This window comes from Pelophylax lessonae (assembly GCF_965119305.1).
Source record: "Pelophylax lessonae genome assembly, chromosome: 7".
Taxonomy (NCBI): domain Eukaryota; kingdom Metazoa; phylum Chordata; class Amphibia; order Anura; family Ranidae; genus Pelophylax; species Pelophylax lessonae.
In genome coordinates, this window is record NC_138774.1 from 169,616,026 (window position 1) to 169,638,266 (window position 22,241).

General features: G+C 40.9%; 1 protein-coding gene across 1 annotated transcript in view; it reads left to right on the top strand.

Moving 5' to 3' along the window:
• The window catches only part of MTMR8 (myotubularin related protein 8), a 65,567-nt gene that overhangs the window by 21,612 nt on the left and 21,714 nt on the right, over positions 1-22,241 (top strand). Inside the window, exons 5-8 of the mRNA XM_082263894.1 lie at positions 1,251-1,379; positions 12,636-12,770; positions 18,610-18,742; positions 20,690-20,799. Coding sequence (XP_082120020.1) covers positions 1,251-1,379; positions 12,636-12,770; positions 18,610-18,742; positions 20,690-20,799 — 507 coding nt within the window. The remainder of the gene's footprint in view (positions 1-1,250; positions 1,380-12,635; positions 12,771-18,609; positions 18,743-20,689; positions 20,800-22,241) is intronic.

Below are 22,241 nucleotides of genomic sequence, written 5' to 3' on the forward strand. Positions count from 1 at the left end.
AACAGAATTCTGCAACTTCTGTTTTGATGAGCTCTTAGTATTAAGCAGGTATTGTGTCTTTTTTTTTTTTTTTATTACATGTCTCTTCCTAACACCTTGACTCTGTCATTCCCTGTGCACACTTTTGGCATGAAGTTGCTCTTTTTTGTCACACAATGTGACCTTATTTGGGGGCCTTCTTCTAGTGCTCTTGCCTACTCTGAGCCCTCCCCTTGTATTCTTCGGGGTTACTCCACCTAAAAGGTCCTTTTGTAAGAACAGAGGCTTCTTCTTTCTGGTTTCCCTGACAGCCATTGTTCTGCCATGGCTCCCCCTATTTTCTTCCTGTAAGCCTCCCTTTTATTTTCCTCTGCCGTATAGAGGCAATGTGGAATTTTCTTTCTCCCTCCCCATGTCTTGCCTTGAAGGCATAGCAAACCATTCTCATTTCACCCTCTGAGAGGAGTCAGGACTGTCATCTATGACTACCTGCCATGTCTTCCCTTGGGAACTGACCCCACTTCTGTTTTGTCAAGGGGTGCTACCTTTGTGGGACTCCTTATTCCTCTTTCAACCTGCTTCCCTACCTGGTTCACTTGAAGGTGTCAGGGTTCTTTGCTTTTTTTCAGCTTCAAACATGTGTTTTTTCCCCAGGTTGTAGGCCACCACCTGATCCTTTTTGTTTACGTTTCAAAGGCGTTTTTTGCCAGGTGGCTGTTGGGACCTCTGTTAAAGCGTGCTTTGGCCACCTGTCTGTTTGGACCTGTTGCTGCTGTTTTGTTGCCCACCCCTCAACTTAATGTTTGGGAACATCTTATAGTCTAAAAATCATTTCCTGTGTCCTGTACTGTATGGTTAGGAATTTTGATGTACCTGTAAATTTTATATGTCGGAGTACAATACAGGACTCAGGTCCCTCCCCTCTTTCTTCTCTGAACTTCTTACTATCAAACTGGAACCTCATGGAGTGGGTGGGGTTATTTGCATACACTGCATGTATGGCAAAGCTTTTGCCATTGTTCATCTATCTGACAGTAGTGCCATATAACCCATAGTCAAAGAATCAATGCCTGTGTCCTGTACTTTACTCCAAGGCACGACATTTACAAGTATATCAAAATTCCTATTTTCACAAATTCACGTTTTTTTGTTCCAACATTTTTTTTTTCCCACTTGTGTTTTTGTGTTAGAATTCTCTCTGTTATTGAAAGCTTGTATTTGCTCAAGTTTTTAGTAGATCCATACATTTAACTTCTACTTCCTTTTTTCAGGTTTGTAGTACTTACCCAACTTGTCTGGTTGTGCCTAAAGAAGCCTCTGAAGCTACAATAATGGGAAGCTCAAAGTTCAGAAGTAGGGAACGGTTTCCGGTGTTATCCTACTATTACAAAGAAAACAATGTAAGTCACATGCACTGAAAATATTGTGACACATAGATATGCACATGATAGAAAAGGAAGCTTGGGTTTCCTGACCATGACAAAACAGGAAGCTGATAGGATTTATAAGTATTGCTTTGTGCACAGATGAGTAATAGAGACAGTGAAATTGTAGAGAGCAACTTCACCAAAATGCATTTTTTTTCACCCAAGGTGAAAAGGTGATGGATTGATGGCTTAGGTTCAGTAAATGGCCTGTGAATTCCCCATATATTACTATGGTCAATCTTCTACAGTGCGCCAAGAGCGCTACTGGAATCTCCTTTGGAAAGGAGATGATGTACAGCATATAAAACATCAGCAGTGTTCTGCGTTCCTTTTGTGTGACAGCTTGTGCTTCTATTCCAAGCAAATACAAGCTATAGATGTGACAGAACATGTATTTAGTTTTGCATTTTTTCTTCTGTAGCACCACACAGGATGATGCATCTGCACACACACACACACATCATACACAATACCTATGTGTTTTGAGCTTTAAAGGTGAACATTATGCAGAAATAACAAACTCCAATGAATTCCGTTATAGATTCACTCATCCATGACTTTATAGACCTTGCTTTGTGCACTAGTCCAAATCATTTGGTGGAGGGGGGATTATAGTGTTAAGTTAATATTTGTGGAATTCTCAAAACTTTTGGCCACGGCTGTATAAGAACTTGGCAGGCCGACCAGTTTTTGCACGTTTCTGTTTAGGCTTAAACCTGAAAGCCACAATTATTTGTCTTCTAGATTAACCAAAATAAGTATTCCTGATATATATTTTATCTGTCCTGTTTGTAGTTCTAAAAGCCTTCTATGAATTGAGAGGTGTTGCCCAGACTCAATATTGCTTTATTCACATTCAAATTGAACAGTGCAAATATCATTTCATATTTCTCACTTTGAATCATCTGAGGCTGGCATATTCCCCGCAGGTATTGCTGTAGGAGGGGAGGCAGCCTTGTTTCACTGTGTAACTTATGAAAGATAGGCAACAGTGAACTCAGGAAAAATGCTGACTAATTGGTGTTCCTGTCAGTGCTCCAAGGCATGCTCCATCCCAAAGGCTTTCACAGCTCTCCTTCTTGAGCAATGTGTAATCGTCGGGCCTCAGCTTTTCTTTTTTTTTTTTGAGCTTGAAGTTTTAGGCAGTTAGGAAAATCATGGTATGGACTAACTGGCTTTAAAAAGATAAATTAATTTTTCTATTTATATTAGCCTAAATGTACAGGCAAAATGATCCAGCCTAAATGTACAGGCAAAATGATCCTGTCTATTTTTTTTTTTAAATGCGGTTACCGGTAAAGGAGGGCAGTAAATACTCATTTTTTTCTGGTGCCTTGCTGATCGCCGCCATTACTAAAAAAAAAAAAAACAAAAAAAAAAAAAACATTCAATCAACAAATCTATCCCGTAGTTTGTAAATGCTATAACTTTTGGGTCTAGATAGTCAGGGTAGGCATATTCATTGAGCGACCACAGACCTCTACAGGCTAGACAATGGTACCCTGACTGCCATTAGGTGTCGGGATGAAATCTTTAGACCCATTGTCAAACCCTACGCTGGTACTGTGGGTCCTGGTGCATGACAAAGCCCCACCTCAGGTGGCCAGAGTATGCAGCCAGTTCCTTGAGGATGAAGGAATTAATATTTTTAAACGGCCCCCCTGCTTGCCTAACCTAAATCCAATAGAACACCTCTGGGACATTGTTTCCGTGCATCCGACACCGTCAGGTTGCACCTCAGTCTGTTCAGGAGCTCAGTGATGCCCTGCTCCAGATCTGGGCGGAAATACCCTGGACACCATCTGCTGTCTCCTGGCATACATACAAGCACCTGAGTGACATACAAACTACTGAGTACCATTTTGAGTTGCTGCAATGAAATTTCAGCAAGTTTCTCTCTCCCACAATTTCAGCAAAATGGACTAGCCTGCTCCATTGTTTTTTTTTACTTTGGTATTCGGGGTGTCATTGAATTCAGCCCTCTGTAGGTTGATAATTTTTCATTTCTATCAAACGCTGTGGCATCCTTTCATTCCTAACACATTATCTAGTCCATATCCGTATAGATATCCAGCATGATATTGGGATATGATTTTTCCCCTTTGAGATCTGATTTTTTCAAAGTGTTCCTTTCATTTTTTTTTAAGCTGTGTGTGTGTGTGTATATACAGTATCTCACAAAAGTGAGTACACCCCTCACATTTTTGTAAATATTTTATTATATCTTTGGTTGCCATCACACACGAGGGAACCATGAATGCCATGTACTGTGACATACTGAAGCAGAGCATGATCCCCTCCCTTTAGAAACTGGGCCACAGGTCAGTATTCCAACATAACGACCCTAAACACACTCCTCCAAGACGACCACTGCCTTGCTAAAGAAGCTGAGGGTAAAGGTGATGGACTGGCCAAGCATGTCTCCAGACCTAAATCATATTGAGCATTTCTGGGGCATCCTCAAACAGAAGGTGGAGGAGCGCAAGGTCTCTAACATCCACCAGCTCTGTGATGATGTCATCGAGGAGTGGAAGAGGCCTCCAGTGGCAACCTGTGAAGCTCTGGTGAACTCCACGCCCAAGAGGGTTAAGGCGGTGCTGGAAAATAATGGTGGCCACACAAAATATTGACACTTTGGGTCCAATTAGGACATTTTCACTAAGGGGTGTATTCACTTTTGTATCCAGCGGTTTAGACATTATTGGGTGTGTGTTGAGTTATTTTGAGCGGACAGCAAATTTACACTGTTATACAAGCTGTACTCTCACTACTTGTAGCAAAGTGTCATTTCTTCAGTGTTGTCACATGAAAAAATATAATAAAATATTTACAAAGATGTGCAGGGTGTGCTCACTTTTGTGAGATACTGTGTATCTATCTATCTATCTATCTATCTATCTATCTATCTATCTATCTATCTATCTATCTATCTATCTATCTATCTATCTATCTATCTATCTATCTATCTATCTATCTATCTATCTATCTATCTATCTATCTATCTATCTATCTATCTATCTATCGTCAATGTGAGGAGTATATAGTATGTTCTAGCACCTTGGTGTCTTAAAGCTTTGGCTAAGAATTTTCCAGATTTACTTTTTAACCACACAGTATTTTTATGCTCTTCTAGTGCCCGTGCCCAACAATTGTTTTAAGTAGCGTCTGTAAGCTCAGAATATGACATTTAGCCAGACTTTGTGTAGTGTTTTTATTCTGATAATTCATTTAGTAAAGTGTGTTTTTTAATTTCAAGCTTTGGGCTGTTAGATTGTCATATATGCAGGCTTTGTGTTTCCCATAGTACAGGGTGAGATATTTAGCCATTTCTCATCTTTGAACAAAGGATTGAAGATCCAGCATCAGATTCTAGGAATATAAGGTTATTCAAGAGCGTTTTGTTCATTCTCCACTTATGGGGTTTTGTCTATTGTCATATCCATGCTGATTGGTGCATGAATCTGATAGCATAATTTAAGTTGTGACAGAAATGGCCCAAAGGGAAATACAAATGGTTGTCAAATACCAGAACTGGTCTAGGCATAAAAAGTTTGTACAGTAGTGTAAATGTCTCCATATATCTAGGGGCTGAATTTGGTGTAGGGTGTATTTGATCCTGCCTAATTTAGAGTAGGCAATTGAGAAAAGACTGGTGGATGTGTCCGTTAGAGGGTTTAGGCATAAGGTAAAGTGTTTTGCTAGTAAGATAAGGCCTATGGAGAATCTATCAAATTTATTAGGAGTAGAAATCAAGAAGTCCTTCCGGTGTTTATAAAGAGTGGTATACGTTTGCTATGATTACTTTTGTTTCCCCTTTAATCAATTTAAGGACGATAATTCTTCCCTCGACCTCTTGCAGTTCTCTATCCAACATAAATGGAACAGAACTTGGGAAGCCCACTGCTACTCCAGGAGATTTCTGTGGCTGGAGAATTGGCAAAGACATTTAGAAATGTGTCTCTTCATGTACACACCAGACCCTTTCACCTCATTACCCAATCTATTGAATGCTTTAGAAAACTTTGCAGGGATTTCAGGTCTTAGTATTAATTTATCTAAATCGGTAGCCTTACCAATTAACTTCTCAGAGTCTGACACCCTACATCTGAAGACTCTTTTCCCGTTTGTCTGGGCCTCTGAGAAAATTTCATATCTGGGAATTCAACTTAATAAAAATTACAACTCTATTTTTAAATCGAACTATCCTCCGTTGCTTGACAGGATACGAGGAATGCTCCAAATGTGGTCCTCTTATCAGCTATCTTTTCTAGGTAAGATCACAGCGATCAAAATGACCATTCTTCCGAAATTTATATACCTGTTCCGTGCGCTTCCCATTTACCTTACCAAAGCATACATCACCAAATTACAATCTATAATCAATAAATTTGTTTGGGGCAACAAAAAACCCAGGTATGCAGCGAACATACTATATCATCACCAACGTACTGGAGGTCTGGGCCTTCCTAATATATGGTTTTACTATATTAGTAGTAGACTGGCCCAAATAGCTCGTTGGCATGATCGTTCCTCAGATCTGCCTTGGATCAACTTCGAGAAAAACTCAGTCGCCCCATATCACTTAGCAGGGCTACTATGGGACCACATAGTCCCTATACGCAAAATCTCCTCCCGTAATAAAATAGTTTCTGACGCTCTCAGGACGTGGAGACTTGTCATTAAAAAATGGCCCTTCGCATCTCTTCCCCCTCTCGGTGCCTCCTTCTTAGGAGACCCCAGATTTCCTGAAGCATTTATTACCCCCGAGAGATTCGCATGGTGGTCCGAAAATAATTTGACTTCATTACTAGACCTATATGATGGTGGGACTTTCCTCTCTTTTGAAACATTACTACACACCAAAAAGATCCCACTGTCGGAAAAGCTCAATTACGACCTTATCAAAATCTTCTTTGAATCACACTACCCTAAGCCTTCGGGATCTCCTCTCAGCACATATGAACATATTTGTCTAAAAGATCTCTCAAGTACGGGACATATCTCTACAATATATTCCTTACTTAACAACTGGGATCCAGATACAAAACTTAGCTACATGGTTAAATGGGAATCGGAACTACAGACTGCTATATCGATAGCCGACTGGCGAGACATGTGGATAAATATGTGTAAGACAACCAAATCCCTAGCTGTGAGGGAAACGGCTGTTAAAATATTCACGAGATGGTATTATACCCCCAAAAAATTGAATAAATTCTACCCTGAGGTCTCCCCAAATTGTTTCAGAGGGTGTGATGAGGTGGGCTCTTTGTTACATATTTTCTGGGAATGCCCCAAAGTTAAAGATGTCTGGCAGGAAGTATTCAATCTAATAGAGAGAGTTACAGGATGTAAATTCCCACTTTTGCACCTGCAATGTCTTCTTTTCAAAAATATTCCAGAAATCACCACAGATCTCACACGCCTAACACACACCATCTGCATTGCTATGTTATGGGTTATCTCCAAACACTGGAAAGAAGCTTTTATACCCTTTGATCAGATCATCAGTAGAATAGAAGATATAAGACTAATGGAACAATACCATCATACCATCACAGACACTAAGACCAAATTTGACCAAAAATGGACTCCTTGGTACACATACAAATGTTCCTTAACCACATAAATATTGCATCAACTTAACCAACCAACGTATGTTGTCTTTACAATTACATGGTATCTCGGTCTTCCATCACACCATATTCATGGTTTAAGTTAGTTGGGCGCCTCTTACTAAGGCGAAAGAGGTAACCTTCTAAGGCTCGGGTCACACTATTGCGATGCGGGAAGGCTGCGAATTCGCAGCCTTTTCCCGCATCGCACACGCACCCCCGGCAGTTCACACTGCCATATGCGATACGCTGGGGGTGTCAATGTAATCTTAACGACACCCCCAGTTTGATCGCATATCGCAGTGCGATCGTGCAGTTCGCACAGGATGGGATCGCACAAGTGTGAACCGCTGTGCGATCCGATCCTGATGCGGCTGCAAAAATGCCTCCTGTGCGTGTTTGCACCGGGTGCGATGCGAATTTAGCCATACAAACTGTATGGCTAAACTCGCACCGCACAGCTGATCGCATGTAATGTCGGAGCAGTGCGCTCCGACATTACATGCGAACCCGGCACTCGCATCAGTGTGAACCGGGTCTTATTGATTATATCTCACGTATTCTGTTAACTTGCTCACTCAACTCTTAGATATTTCATTATTCTTACAATGTTATATTTCTATCAAGGACGGATATACATCTTCTATTTTGTTTAATTTTTGTTTTTTTATCGCTTGTATGCTTTTTCACATACTTATTACTTGAAATGTTTTATTGATGACACACCTTTATGTAAATTTTACATTTACTATTCTATTTGTACTTGAATATATTTTTCAATAAAAGTTTATAATCAAAAAAAAAAGAAATGTGTCTCTTGAATGTAAAATATTATATTCTTGGAAAAATGTATGCCTCTTAGCTGGAAAGGCTAAGCTTCTTGCATTAGAAGATCTAATCCTATGTTATTGTTATAGTATAGGACAATATGCAGAAAACTGAGAAATATCAAAGCTTTACCCAATAGAGAGGTTTTTTTATTAAACAGGAGAGGGAGCAAAAATGTTTCACATAACTGTAGTTCAACACCAAACAGGGAAAACATAAGTGGAAAAGAGGCAAAAAAACAGGGCAGACCAGTGAAAAGGGTTATGAGCACTATCATTTTAGAGGGAAGGTCCAAAAAGGGTCCAGTGTGGTGGTTAGGATCTTGGAGAGCTCCATCTTGGGTTACCAACCTCCGATCTAGGGCTTGTTTGGGCCACCTGTTACATTGGTAGCATAGAGGGTCCAGTTTGGTGGTTAGGATCTTGGAGAGCTACATCTTGGGTTACCAACCTCAGATCTAGGGCTTATTTGGGCCACCTGTTACATTGGTAGCATAGAGAAATCCAGCAGGTCAAGATGATCAGTTTTTTCTGGGAGTAGTGAGACCTGATTAAATGGTATCCGGCGAAAGTCCTCGAGTTACTCAGGATGGTGCAGTATAGCAGATCTGCCATGTTTGATGATGCAAAAAGGATATCTGCTGGGAAAAGTGACTCGCTCCTTGATTACAAAGTAGATGGTTAGTGAGGCTGAAATTGATACGCAGTATCCCTCTGATCTTCTGGAGGATTGTTCCTTTTCTTCATATTAATGGAGGAACAGAATACATTTTGTGGCTTTTTGGGCAGTAGGCTGCGTGGGAGTGGCGTTTTTTTTGGTCTACCAAGGTGGAGTTCAGTGGTGGCAGGTCTTTTCCAGGTTTGTGTTTTATAATCCCTCGAATGGTTCCAGCTAGGTCAGGGTGTCTTGTAGCTTCAGGAAGACCTGCATAACTTTGGTAAATTGAGACCTATTTTCCTGATCATCCGTTTTGAACATTAGAGCGCTAAGGTGTGTACTGTGTGTGTTTATACTTTGCAGCAGCTACTGAATTGCCTAAACATGTGATCCTTAGGTGGTATCAACATCTTTGGTTCTATATATTAAATGTTTTAGATCCTTTTTCAGTGGGGATACTTCAGAATATAGTGTCAGATCCATGTATAGAGGTGTGCGGGCTCCTATCTTACTTCCCTGGGTATTCCCGATCATGCTGAGCCCCACCACCTGTCTCTGCTGTTTCTTGTCTCAGAGGCTGCTCTGGAGCTGGGCCTCTGTCTGGTTAACCAAGCTATTGGGTTCTGAAGTTATATACTGCCTTATTGAGCCCTTTTGTGCTGCTAGTGTTGTGATGGGGGAGGTCCCCTTTATACCCTTCTTTCCTTGGTGTCTGCCGGTTTTGAGTTGCTTGTTACATTGGTGTTGGTGGGGTATTCTCCTGTTCACTAGGCCAGGTGATAGAGTGGGCAGCTGGCAGTGCCCGTAGCTCTCCGCTGTCTCATTTCCAATTTGGGTGTCTGCAACTTTCAGTGGGGATTACTGGAGTGGAAGTGAATGATTTTCAGGGTGCTGGGCTGTGTGTTGGAGCAGCAGCGCTTAGTATCAACATCCTTTCTGGTATCATCGTGCAACCATGACTTTCCCAGTCAGTGGAAAGATGCTCATGTCGGTGGAATGGTCATCTCAATGGGAAAGATGGGGAAAAAATCTTGACTTGGACTTTAAGGTCTTGTTTACATGTCTGCTTTTTAAGACCACAGAGAGAATGGCTCATTGGTGTTTGTTGTGCAGTTTCAAAATCCTGCTTGCAGTTATGGCTTCAGTTTCCAGCAGGTACGCCTTCCACAGTAATAAAATGGTTTAGATCAAAGTACGTGGATGCAAATTCTGTTAAGTCAGACTTCCTCCTTTACCAGAGTAATATCTACCTCCAGTTTGATTTATTTGACTTGCAGCTGTCCCACTTGACTTGTCAGGGCAATTGTACTATGCACTGTGGCAGTTGAAAGCAGATCTTCACTGCATCTGAGCATCAAAAACTGAAAACCCTATTTAATTTTTACTATGCAAAGCAAACTCTCCCCATCCATGTCTCCATGCTTTTATTTTGTTGAGGAATCACTTTAATAAGTTATTGATCCCCAAGCAGAACGTGACTTAGTACTTGGTAGGGAAACCCTTGATGGCAAGCACAGAGGTAAGACATTTCTTGTAGTTCCCGTATATACTCGAATATAAGCCGAGTTTTTCAGCACATTGTTTTGTGCTGAAAACGTCCCCCCTCGGCTTATACTCGAGTCAAAAAAAAAAAAAGCCGCCGGCCCGACGTGCTTTAGATTCAAAAATGGGGCCGCCCGGCGCCAGCATGTCACCGCGCATGCGCCGCCGCCGCTCGGGACAGGCCGTACACGTTCGGGAAATAAACAAGTTCTACTTGTTCTCTGTGCAATGGTTTTGCACAGAGCAGCCCTTATCCGCCTCTTCTGGTGTCCCCTGTTGGCACTCCTGTCTCCTCCCCACTTTGAGTGCCCCCCCCCCCATCCCCAGTAAGCCACTTTCTATGGGGGGTACTTGTGTGGGCTCGCTCTCAAGCCTTTTTTTCACAAAAATGTCATGTTAAGTTATTTTTCTACAATTTTCTTTAACAGGGGGGGGGGGCCTAGAGAATAAAATTGGTTTTTCAATTTATTATGTTGCATGGTATTTGCACAATGGGTTTTCTAACACAATTTTTTTGGAAAGATATACTTTTTTATGCACACAAATGCAATATAATACCCCATTTTTTGGTTTTGAACAAATATAAAATATGGTGTTGCACCAAGTAAATGGATACCAAACATGTCATGCTTGAAAATTGCACACGCTTGTGGAATGGTGCAAAACTACGGTATTTAAAAATCTTCATAGGCAACACTTTGTAAGCCTTTACAGATTACCAGTTTAGTGTTACAGAGGAGGTTAAGCGCTAGAATCAGTGCTCTATCTCTGACGTTTGCAGCAATACCGCACGGGACCATCTCGTGCATTCACTTTTGTACACGAGGACAGGGGGGCGCTTTAATTCTTTTATTTTTATTTTACACTCTTTCTTTAAAAATTGTATTATTTGGTACACACTGACAGATGTTTTTTTTTTGCACTGTACACCGTGACAGATGTTGATAAGACACTAGTACAGATGTTGAAAGATGGTTGCAGCCTGTGTGATCTGTGTCCAGCTGAACACTTAAATCCTCAGCTGCAGACAGATCGCTCTGACAGGCTGCAGTGATCTCCCTCCCCCTCTCACTGAGCTAAGGAGGAGAGCTGACACAGAGGCATGTGCTTCGGTTGTCATTGCGTGATGGCTGTGTTTGGACACAGCCATCACATGATCAGAAGGGCCTATCAGAAAGCCCTTATCCCGATCTGTGATGTGCTGTGTCTGAGGGACACCGCCATCATGGGATCATGCTGCTGCACGGCCACGCGTTTTGACAGCATGTACCGATATATCCAGTCAAAACGGCGATTGCCCCACCCGGCTGTTATGTACAGTAGTCGGGTGGGAAGCGGTTAATGCAGAAAATGCATTATGGTTTTAAAAAAAAAAAGAAAAAAAAACTTTAAGAACCACTTTAAGCATGATTGGCTGCATATGGGGACCATCTGTGTTTAGGCCTACAGAGCAGGGTGGAGGAGGCACCAGATTGTAAGGGGGGGGGGGAGCATTCTTGCCCAGATAAGGTTTTCCAATCTGTCTATTCTTTTAGAGAAGCAGTGTCTAAAGATCTATATTGCAGGTAACCTCTATATTAAATAATGTATTATTACTACATGTAAATAATAAACTGGTGTCAATTAACCAGCAAATATTTTATAGTTTTGATGCTAGTCTATCAAAATCATTTGTTTATGGTAGTTCATTATGCTCATCTACAAGACATATAAAGGACTAAAATAAATGTTTCAGTAACATTACATCTGTGACTAGATATGTGTTGTTTTACATTTTTAATACATGAATGGCTGGAGCATCTCTCCTTTTCTGTCACCGTTGTTTCCTTTATTAAAAGGAAAGCATATTGGATTGTCAATGTCTTTACGTTAAAGTCATTTTTGTGAGTTTTAGAAGCCTTCCCTTTGATATTTTGTTGTATTAAATATAGAAATTTGCTGTACTGGTACTTTTCTATACTGTATTGTATGGTTTTATTTATCTGTACGCTTTATAACCTTAATAAAAATGATTGGAAAAGAAATATAGAAGTCTGCATATTGGTCACTAGAGGAAGGTTTCAGTGCAATTATTCTGCCTCTTTTCTCAATTGCTGAGATAAGCTATCAGCCACACAGGGAGAGCATTGCTTTCAATGAGTATAAATTTCATGTAGCATTGCTATGCATAGGCGTGTGCACAGGGTGTGCCCTGGCACACCTTAATCACCCTGTGTGGTGTAGATTCCCCCTGTTTAAACCCCTGATATTTCACCAAAGCCCCCTATTGGGGCTTCTTAAAAATGTATAAAAACAAAATAAAATTGTAAAAAAAAAATAAAAAAAAAAACGACTGACGCCAATCTCGGCCCTGCTGACACCTCCACTGCTCTGCTGACACTGTCAGTATATATATACACATTCATACACACATATGTGTTTGAGCTTTGAGGTGCACATCCTAATGCGATAGGCTGTGCACACCTATGTTGCTATGTAGAAGCTGAACATGCATGCTTTGTGTAATGAGCAAACATGTCCCTGAACTTAAATAATAAAACTGAAAAGACTTCACACTTACATTTTTTGCTTTTTCTCCCTTTTCTAGGCTGCTATTTGCAGGTGTAGCCAGCCTCTGTCTGGCTTCAGTACTCGCTGTGTGGAAGATGAGAAGATGCTGGATATAATCAGCAAAGCCAACCCCGGAAGTCCCTTCATGTATGTTGTAGACACAAGGCCCAAGGTATGATTTGTGTAGAATGAACTGATGTTCATGTCACTGTGGTATTGGGAGAGACGTATGTTTTCATTCTTCTGGGACTTGCCGAAAGGCTCCTGCTGTGTACAATCACAGTGGGTGCCAGGCTGAGGGGCGCGCATGTCCACACCCTGAACCCGGAAGTGGGCAGCGATGCAAGTCCATTGTACAGTAGGCAGTACATTGCGGGCGGTTGGAAAGTGGTTAAAGAAATTCTATATACAGAATTTTTAATGATGACTTGAGGTATCCCCTCTTGTGAATAGGTAGATTTTATATTTTTAGACAGATAATGAAAATGATTATATGATTATACTGCTATTAAATTACTCAAAGATAATGAAAACAGTGCGCACGGTAAAGCGCATAATACTGTGTATGTGGTTGGGCTTTTTGAATTGACCTCATAGTCTGTCCATGAATCATGTATGGAAAACAGTCACACCCATGTGGCAATATTCTGGTCAAACACTGATTTTTTTTTTTTTTTTTTTTGTGTCTGTGCCCAGAATTTGCATTGTTTGTTAGTTTTCAGAGTGTCATTTTGCAATACTCCTACTGGCAGATACCACAAAGTAATTCTGTCAAGAGAAGAATATCAGAACTGCTATTGTTAGCTGTATGTTTTCATTACTTTTTAAGTCAAAGACTCATAACAAATATGGATGAATAAGGTATGAGAAGTCTGAATTCCTTTTACATGTGCTAGGGTCAATGTAATTACTAGCTGCGACATCTTTTCACCGTACTCAATGCAGATCTATAAGCATCACCCATTACAAGGAGGTCTTTCTTTCCCTGTTGGACATTTATTTATTTTACATAAGCAGCATGATCGCTACATTTCTGTGGCTTTGGGTGGACGTCATAGTAAGGAGCTTAAAGCGGAGTTCCGGCCTCGGAAACTTTTTCTCAATAAAAATACCCCCGGGACAGTCAGGGCTAGTACATTTCATAATGGATAGCCTCTGAACTGTCCCAGGTCACACTTACCTTTTAGAAAAAATACTTACCTTGAACATTTCTTGTCCAGCGCTGCCATCTCAGGTGTGGGCAGCTGAAGCCAAGGCGTCCTTTTCCGTGTCCTCTTCGTCCCAGAATGCCCTGCACCGGCCCCGCTCGTCCTTTCCGATGTAGACGTGTCATTCCGGCACAGCTTCTGGGCATGCCCATAAGCTGTTTAGCAGGGAACGACGTGCCTGCGCCGGAACTGACGAGCGGGGCCGGTGCAGGCGCATTGACTCCTGGGAGCCATGACGTTCAACTCCCAGGAGTCAACGCAAGCAGGAAGTGGCGCCGCGGGCCGCTGCAGCAGAGGGAGGAAGTAGAAGGAAGGTAAGTATACTTTCTTCAAAAACAAGGTAAGTAAAGAAAAATCGGGATTATCCATTCCTTTTGCAGGTGAATGTTGGCAAGCGGATGGCTCCAAGTCGTTTTTTGAGGCCGGAACTCTGCTTTAAGATGGTTAAACCCGCCACTGGATTCACCAAGACATAAGAAGCCAGTGGTCTAACTTACCAGCATACCTTGAAGTAGAATAGCTCAGCCGATTTTGCTGCATTGCTCACTTTCAATATGGAGCTGCCCCCTAGAGTAACTCTTCTTCACCACTGAGTTGAATGACAACCAAAAAAAATAAAAATAGTTTCCACTTTTAAGCAATATAAAAGCAGCAGCACCCTATAAAAAAGCAGTTTAATACTTACCTTTTTGGCATGGGGTAAGTTGGTTGATCTTTTGAAGTGTTAATGCTATCTAACACATCTTGATGTTTTTGCTAGGGCATCCATCTCCCCCTGGGCACTGTGGTTGCCCCCCGGGCACTCTGGTTGCTCCCCACCGGGCACTGTGGTTGCTCCCGTAACCCCTACATTGCTACTGTATTTTGTATCTTCTTCAAGAAGGCAAAAATTGACCACACTACCTTCTAGAAAGGCACGTATTGAGCTCCTTTTTTTTGCCGAGTGCTGTCAGTTGATTTTTCTCTTTACTATGCCAACAGGATTACTTTATTAGTATGCTTAGCAGGTCCGTGTGTTTGCACCAGTTATTTGAACATTTTCACTACTCTCAGATGACATTTTATCCAGCTCCGATGCAAATAAAAGGTGCCTTAATTTTATTTATACAACAGTTGGCTGGCTTCTGTTCTTGCCTACACACATCTGCTGTAGTCTGTACTTGTAAACTAAAAATAGCTTTGCTTAAACACTACAGACTTGTGTTACGTATGTACTGTAAATTTTCTTGTTGTCTCTTGGCCTTATTTGATCTAGCTGTTAATTCAGATCTAATGCTTAAACTACAGTTATGTAAGCAAACACATGTACATTATAAAGGTGGTCAGCACGTCGACAAGAAAATGATTGTGTGGTGCATCAATAATTTAGATTTCGATTTTTCAATTAAATCTTCCAAAAATGGACCACTTCTACTTGGCCTTTTCATCCATTCCACATTATTGCATTTTTTTTTTCTTTTTTGATTATGTTGGCAATTTACACTGGAAAATGGACAGCATTTTTGAGCAACAGACATTTTTACAGTTTTCTCATTTAAAAAATATGTGAAAAATTATTGTAGAAAACTCACAAGGTGCAAAGTTTCAATTTGATTGTTTTTTTTTATCAAATGCACTGTCAAATCATAAATAAGAGCGACATTTTTTCCACTCAAATAGATTGTAGAATATTCTGAGTGCAATAATGAGATAAAAGGATCAACAAAATTTGTGTACGTGTGTCCAGAATTAGATTGTACAATACAGTATGTATTTAGTCTGTGCTTTGCCTCTATCATTTCATACAAGTCACCGTGTATGCGTGTCAGATGCTTTCCCCATGCCTGCACACATGAACTATGCTTGACACTTGGCAGTTTAAGCTGCTTTCGGGAGCGTTAACTGCAATCTACGACTTTTGTCAAAACTATGAAACAATGAAAACTGTTGATGGTAGGTTGTTTTGCTCTATTTGGTTGTTTCGCGCTCAAATGCTGGTTGAAATTGGCAGAAAATTTCCCTGTGTGTGTGTATACAGTTTAGATGGCCAAGCATACATGACCTGTCTGCTAAACAAGCTTACTTCACTTCAAACTCCCTTAGCCTACAGCAAACATCTGCAGCCCTTTAGCCAACTTACACTTTTTAGATGTGTAGACTGCCACTAGTTCTTAGTAATTAACCACAAACCAAAAAAAAGTAAATTGCCATTCACTATCAGCATATACAGAAGAAAAAATAGGGGCTTATGGAGCCACAGGATTGCTTTACATTAAATTACGGTATTTGTTTATTACAAAGTACAGAGCCAAAAGCTACCGTAGTTATCCAACCATTTTTGTCATATGTACTATATGATTCCACACAACTGGGTGGTCCTGCAGGTCCTATCAGGTAGTCCTTGATTTCGGAAGATCTTACCACCAAAAGACCTTTTTTTCCATAAACATGCATTGTAGTTGGCCACTGTCCAATTTATCATATGGAAAATGCCTATTGTTTGAAATTGATAGTCTGTGATGTTTGCTGGTGTTTCCTTGAGTAGATATGAGAACTGCATATTCTTTCCAAACAATTGTGTGGATCGTCTGCTGCTGTATCATGTCTGTGGCTAGAATAAGGCTAATTTCATCATACAAAATTAAACATTTTAGCATGCGTTTGGGTAGTGGAGAAAACCGCACAAAACATAGCAGGGACATTTAAACCACTTATAGATGAGAATTGGACACTAAACTCCGATGCTACAAGTTGGGGGTGTATTATGGTGCTGATATCTAACTGACAAAAACTATAGCCATGGTAAAATTTCATTTTGAAACCTTGTCTGGAAAAATTAAAACCTGGAATTGTTTCAAGCAACAGATATACTTTTCTAAGATTACTTTCCTGACTCCAGGGCAGGGTTGAGATTCACCATGTCAGAGAGAAATTAATCTGGCTGGATAGATGCAAAGGATGATCCATAGAGTGGATCGTCCTATGCCTTGTTCTGTGCGTCTAAGATAAGGTTTCTGCCTTATTCATCCACTTCCAAAATTATCTTGCTTCACAGTCCTTTATCAAGACTTTTCCGTAAGGGAGTTTCTCATATAAAACCCTCTGTGTTGCCTCTGTACTTCAGAAACCCCCCTTTTTCCCTTTCTTGTAAAGAGCTTTTTGGGTATTGCAAAAGAATAGAGAGGTTTTGGAACCAAGACCTACCTTCCTTGTCTAAGGTGGTCTCTTTTCCACCTCAATAAGGATATTGTCCTCTCTTCCATCTGTCCTGCTCCAAAACACACCAAGCAAATTTACCTACCTTACATGGATGTGGGCAGGGCTCTTTTGATGCACCAGGTAGCCATTGCTTCTGTTCACAAAACTGAGCACCTTTTTGACTTACCTGAATACTCAATACTCTGGAAGACATCCTGCCTGCTGCTCCACTTTTGCCTGGTGGAGTAGACAACATGTTTGCAGGGCCTAGACCCTTAATAAAAGGATTCCTCCTTTTCCTATCAGAGTTCATTCCACCAGGCCTGTTGGTGTCTCTTAGGTCACCACCCGGGCCTTCAATTCACACGTTCGCTAGGTTTTACCAGGTGAATGTTAAGGCCTCAGCAGATATGAGCTTTATTTGCAAGCTGCTTTTCTAAGTGCCGGTTCACACTGTTCCGACTTGTCAGGCCACTTGGTTGCCTGACAAGTAGCGGACCTTGCTGTGCAATTGGAACCGTTCTAATAGGACCGACTCAAGTCGCTCCAAATTATAAAAAGGTTCCTGCACTACTTTGGGGCGACATCGGCGCGACTTGCATTGACTTCCATTATGTGAAGTCGTTGCAAGCTGTGCCGAAGTCGCAGTGCACGGGCGACGGCATAACTCGCCCGAAGTCGTGTCGCCCTAGTGTGAACCGATACTAAGAGTTTTTTTGTTTTACGCTTAACCCTTGTTTATTGTGCGTTTGTTGGCAGCTGGTTTGATTTGTTGTTGCCCACCCTGAGTTTTATTGCTTTGTGACATCTCATGCCATATGAATACAAGCCTGTGTCCTGTACTGTATGATAAAGATTAGGGGAATTTTGAATTGCCTGTTATCTTGGAGTACAGGACACCAGGACCTTTCCTTCTGTCCCTGTGGCTACTTTTCATAGCTTGCATAAAAACGAGAGTCTCACGAAGTGGGTGCATCAGGGTTGGCCAACAAGTTTTTGACAATGTCCAATCACCTTGATGTAGCCTGCAAGTACCTATGGTCTACAAGCCCTGTGTCCTGTACTGTACAAGAATTTACTGGGCGTTCGCTGAGCATTCTAGAAATCTTGTAATTTCACTGTCGGCTTTGATTTCATCTGCTCATACAGTGTTGCTAAGGGGTCACTTGTCCCTCATCTACATTATTCAGAAAAGATCTTAGATTCAAAAAATGTCTTGTATTCTTACCGCTGAATACAAAGGCTTTATCAAAATGGACAAAGTGATATCCTGATGTTCATAATCTCCTTCCCCTCACTTTTCTCTTCAATGAAAGGCTTGTATGCAGTGAAAAGAATATAGAATGTTTTCTGAATTGAGAAGAATGAAGAGCCAATCACCCCCTATCATCTCTATACCAGCAGTGGAACTCACAGCCAGAAAACCAAAGCTGACAGTGGAATGCTACTTACTATAATGAAGATGGCATCCCCAGCAACCTTCTGGATATGGTATACCAAGAACTAGACTAACTAAGCTGGACACTGCGCACACACACATTTCAATTTTTTTTTTCCCCTGGAGTTCAGCTTTACGCATGGATTATTTGTTCCTTATCTAACCACCTTTCAATTTGAACCCAACAGCTCAATGCAATGGCAAACAGGGCAGCAGGGAAGGGCTATGAAAATGAAGACAATTACCCCAACATCCGTTTCCAGTTTATTGGGATTGAAAATATCCATGTGATGAGAGGAAGCCTGCAAAAACTCTTAGAGGGTATGCTTCTGCTTTGTTTTCCTAATGTGATCCTTATGCATGTATTATATGCTATGTCACCTTTTTGTTTTTTGCATATTTGAAGAAAAAATAACCGATTTGTTGTTGATACCAAATCAGATTCTTTGTTTCATGTTCGCAATGTGGTACGGCATATTGGAAAGAAGGATTTTATTGTGATAAGTAGGAAAGTGTCGCCCCCTTTTGCTGTAAATTTTCTAAGCTCTTTTCTGGAGAGAGCGGAGCTCTGGGATGATTTTTTTGACTGTTGAATAGATGGGAGAGTAAACTGGGCCCAGTGGCCTTGGTATGGTCAAATAAAGAATGTCATTAAGGGCTTGACTGCAAAGCAGGACTTAGTTGTTGGTAAAAACAAATGTATACAAGAGAGCCAAGGTTAGTTTGTAAGTTTGCTCCATGTAACACAAATACATGGGTTTCTAGGTGTGAGCTTTAAAAAAAATCCAAAATAATATATGTACAAAGATATATTGCAATGCAATAGTATTTTTTTGTTGGAGTACATGATAGACAAAGGAAAATAAGACCCGTGCTTAAAGACTACAATATTGAATAAATCATTTGCATAAAAAAACGATTTAAGTCCTAATTCTTCGGTGGCCTCCTTTCTCTAAATTTTACTCACTGATACCAGGTTGACTTTTATCTTCCATTAAGCTGGAATTTGTTATAAGTGCAGATTTAACCATGTTATATGTATGGCTTATTCGATGGTTACCTCATGGTAACCAACCACAATTTCCTGTGCTGACCGCAGACTAGTAAAAGATGGATTGTGATTGGTGGCTATTGTTTTCTGAAGCTAAAGCTTTGCACATTTATGTCAGACTGTACAATTTCCTTTTAGATGTGCCACAATCATGTAATATGAGAGCTTACGTTTGTAACCTATCCAATTTGTACTTAAAGCGAAACTCCAGAGAAAAAAAAACTTTTTGACTTGTGCTGTGTACAAACAAGTTACCTCTAATGATGTTAAAGCGGAGTTCTGGCCACAAACACATTTTGTAGCTAAAAATACCCCCCTAATCCTAAGCTAACCCCACATTACAGTAGTGTAAATGAATATGGATAAAATCATACCTTTAAAATTGATTGAAGAGCGCGGCCACCTCTGGTGTGGGCGTCTGAAGATGCTGTGTCCTCCGCTATGTTCTTTTTCCTGGTTTAAGCTACCCAGAATGCCGATCGCAATCTCGCGCATGCACTGTAGATTGCGATCGGCAAGAGTAGCGGCCGGCCATTCCCATTGCATCCTGGGATTGATGACGCTCATCTCCCAGGACGCAATGCAAAGAAGGAAGTGACGTCGGGGGCCGCGGCCGCATAAGGAGGAAGAGGAAGGAAGGTAAGTTAATTTTCATTAAAAACAAGGTAAGTGGGAAAAAAAAAATATATATATATATATATATATATATATATATATATATATATATATATATATGTGTGTGTGTATATATATATATATATATATATATATATATATATATATATATATATATATATATATATATAAACTATCCAATTCTTTTTTCAGGTTTTTTTTTTTTTTTTTTTTTTTTTTTTTTTTTAGGTTGGAACTCCGCTTTAATCTAAGGTCCAGGTCACTACTGTGTAGGGTAAAAGACATAATTTATCTCATGCCAGAATATTTCAGTGCTTTAGGTATGAGAGCTATGAGCTCCCATCTGCTTACATGTGTTGCTCCCTTGCCATCCGGATGAGTGAGCTTCCAACTGGTTTGCCAGTGTGACATCGACCTTTAAAGTGACTAAAATGATTTAAAAGTATTTTACATTTCAGTTATACAATTTATTATTTATAAAATAATGTTAAAGTTCCTTAAATAGTAATCGGTGAAAATTGTAAGGATACAAAGGTAAAATGGACATGTTTTCTTAAGTATGTTGTTGTGTTCTGTTTTAGCTTGTGAACAGAAGAATCCATCCATGAGTAGTTTCCTTACCATCCTTGAGAATTCTGGCTGGTTACGACACATTAAAGCTGTAATGGATGCTTCAGTTTTTCTTGCAAAAGTATGTAAAATAACTCACCCATGTTCTTGGGTTGTATGTACATATTATGAACTTAGTTGTATCTATAAATTGCAGATTTATGGTATATATGTGTAGCAGGTTTTCCAGGCATTGTGCTTGATGTGGGTCTGCCATTGTCACTGGTTACCTTTCCAGCCCATGTGGGCTGCAACCCTGGGTGTGAGGACTGAAGCATTGACAACTCCAGCATCTTTGTTTGTGATTTTTATTGTATTTTAAGGGGATGGGAGAAGGGAATTAGTGGGATACTCCTTTAGGCTTCAACTAGATACCCTTGGGACTTTGTTCCTGAATAATGCCCGTTGGCGCTTCCTTGACGCCAGCCAACGCTCACTAACTCTGAGAACACACTGTAACTCAATAGAAGTGCTGAATTCTCGATGAGGTCCAGAAGATCCAGGACTGTGAACTGTAGAACCACCGACACTGCTATACTGCAAAGTCACTGAATACTTCCCTCCCGCCTTGCACTGGCTTGAGGCAGTATGTTGAAGAATTCTGTAAAGCTGTAACTTCCAACTGGCACACTCTGTACAATTCAGGGCCCTCAACCTAGGTACCCCCTTTACAGCTAGCTGACATTGGATCCCAGAACCTCTTCCAGAGTGGTCCCCTCTGACTTAAGGCAGACCCCCAGGGGCAATCCTCGGTACTCGCGACCTGTGTAGGCTTTCCTGGGACTGAACCCCTCTCGCTCTCCGCAGGTTCTAGGCACACCGGATCCCCTCAGCGCAACTCGGCACTCTCTGGATTCTCAGGCGACACCCCAAGACATCTGCTTCCTCAGACAGGAGGAGAGACAGCCATTCTCTCCCTCCTGGGACTCTGCTCCCGCCAAAGACACAGTGTCACGCACTTCCCCAAAACTTATACCCACTCCCAGAATCTTTTGCAGCCTAATCTGCCTTCTGGGGTAGTTACAAGCTTGGATGTATCCCCTGATTGGGCTGCCTCCACTGCCCTATGAGAAGCCTCTCACAGGAGCCAGTGGGGATACTTCTCCCTTCAGCAGGAACATCTGGAAGCCCTGACACCCTAACTAAATAAAGCACAGCCCTGCTGTTAGGCAGACAAGGCCCACTATACATTTACCTAGCACCTACCTGTAGGGTGCAACATATGCATAGCAGTACAAAGTGAGGGGAATGAATAGGGTGCCCTACGATCTTGTTTAGCCGCTTCAATAGTGAGCATTTTTACCTCCTTCCGGCCCAGGCCAATTTTCAGCGTTCAGCACTGTCACACTTGGAATGACAATTGTGCGGTCATGCAACACTGTACCCAAATGAAATTTTTATCATTTTTTTTTTTTTTCACACTAATTGATTTTTCTTTTGGTGGTATTTAATCACCACTGAGTTTTTAATTTTTTGCAAAAAAAGAAAAAACAAAGACCAAAAAAAGAAAATTTTGTTAATAGG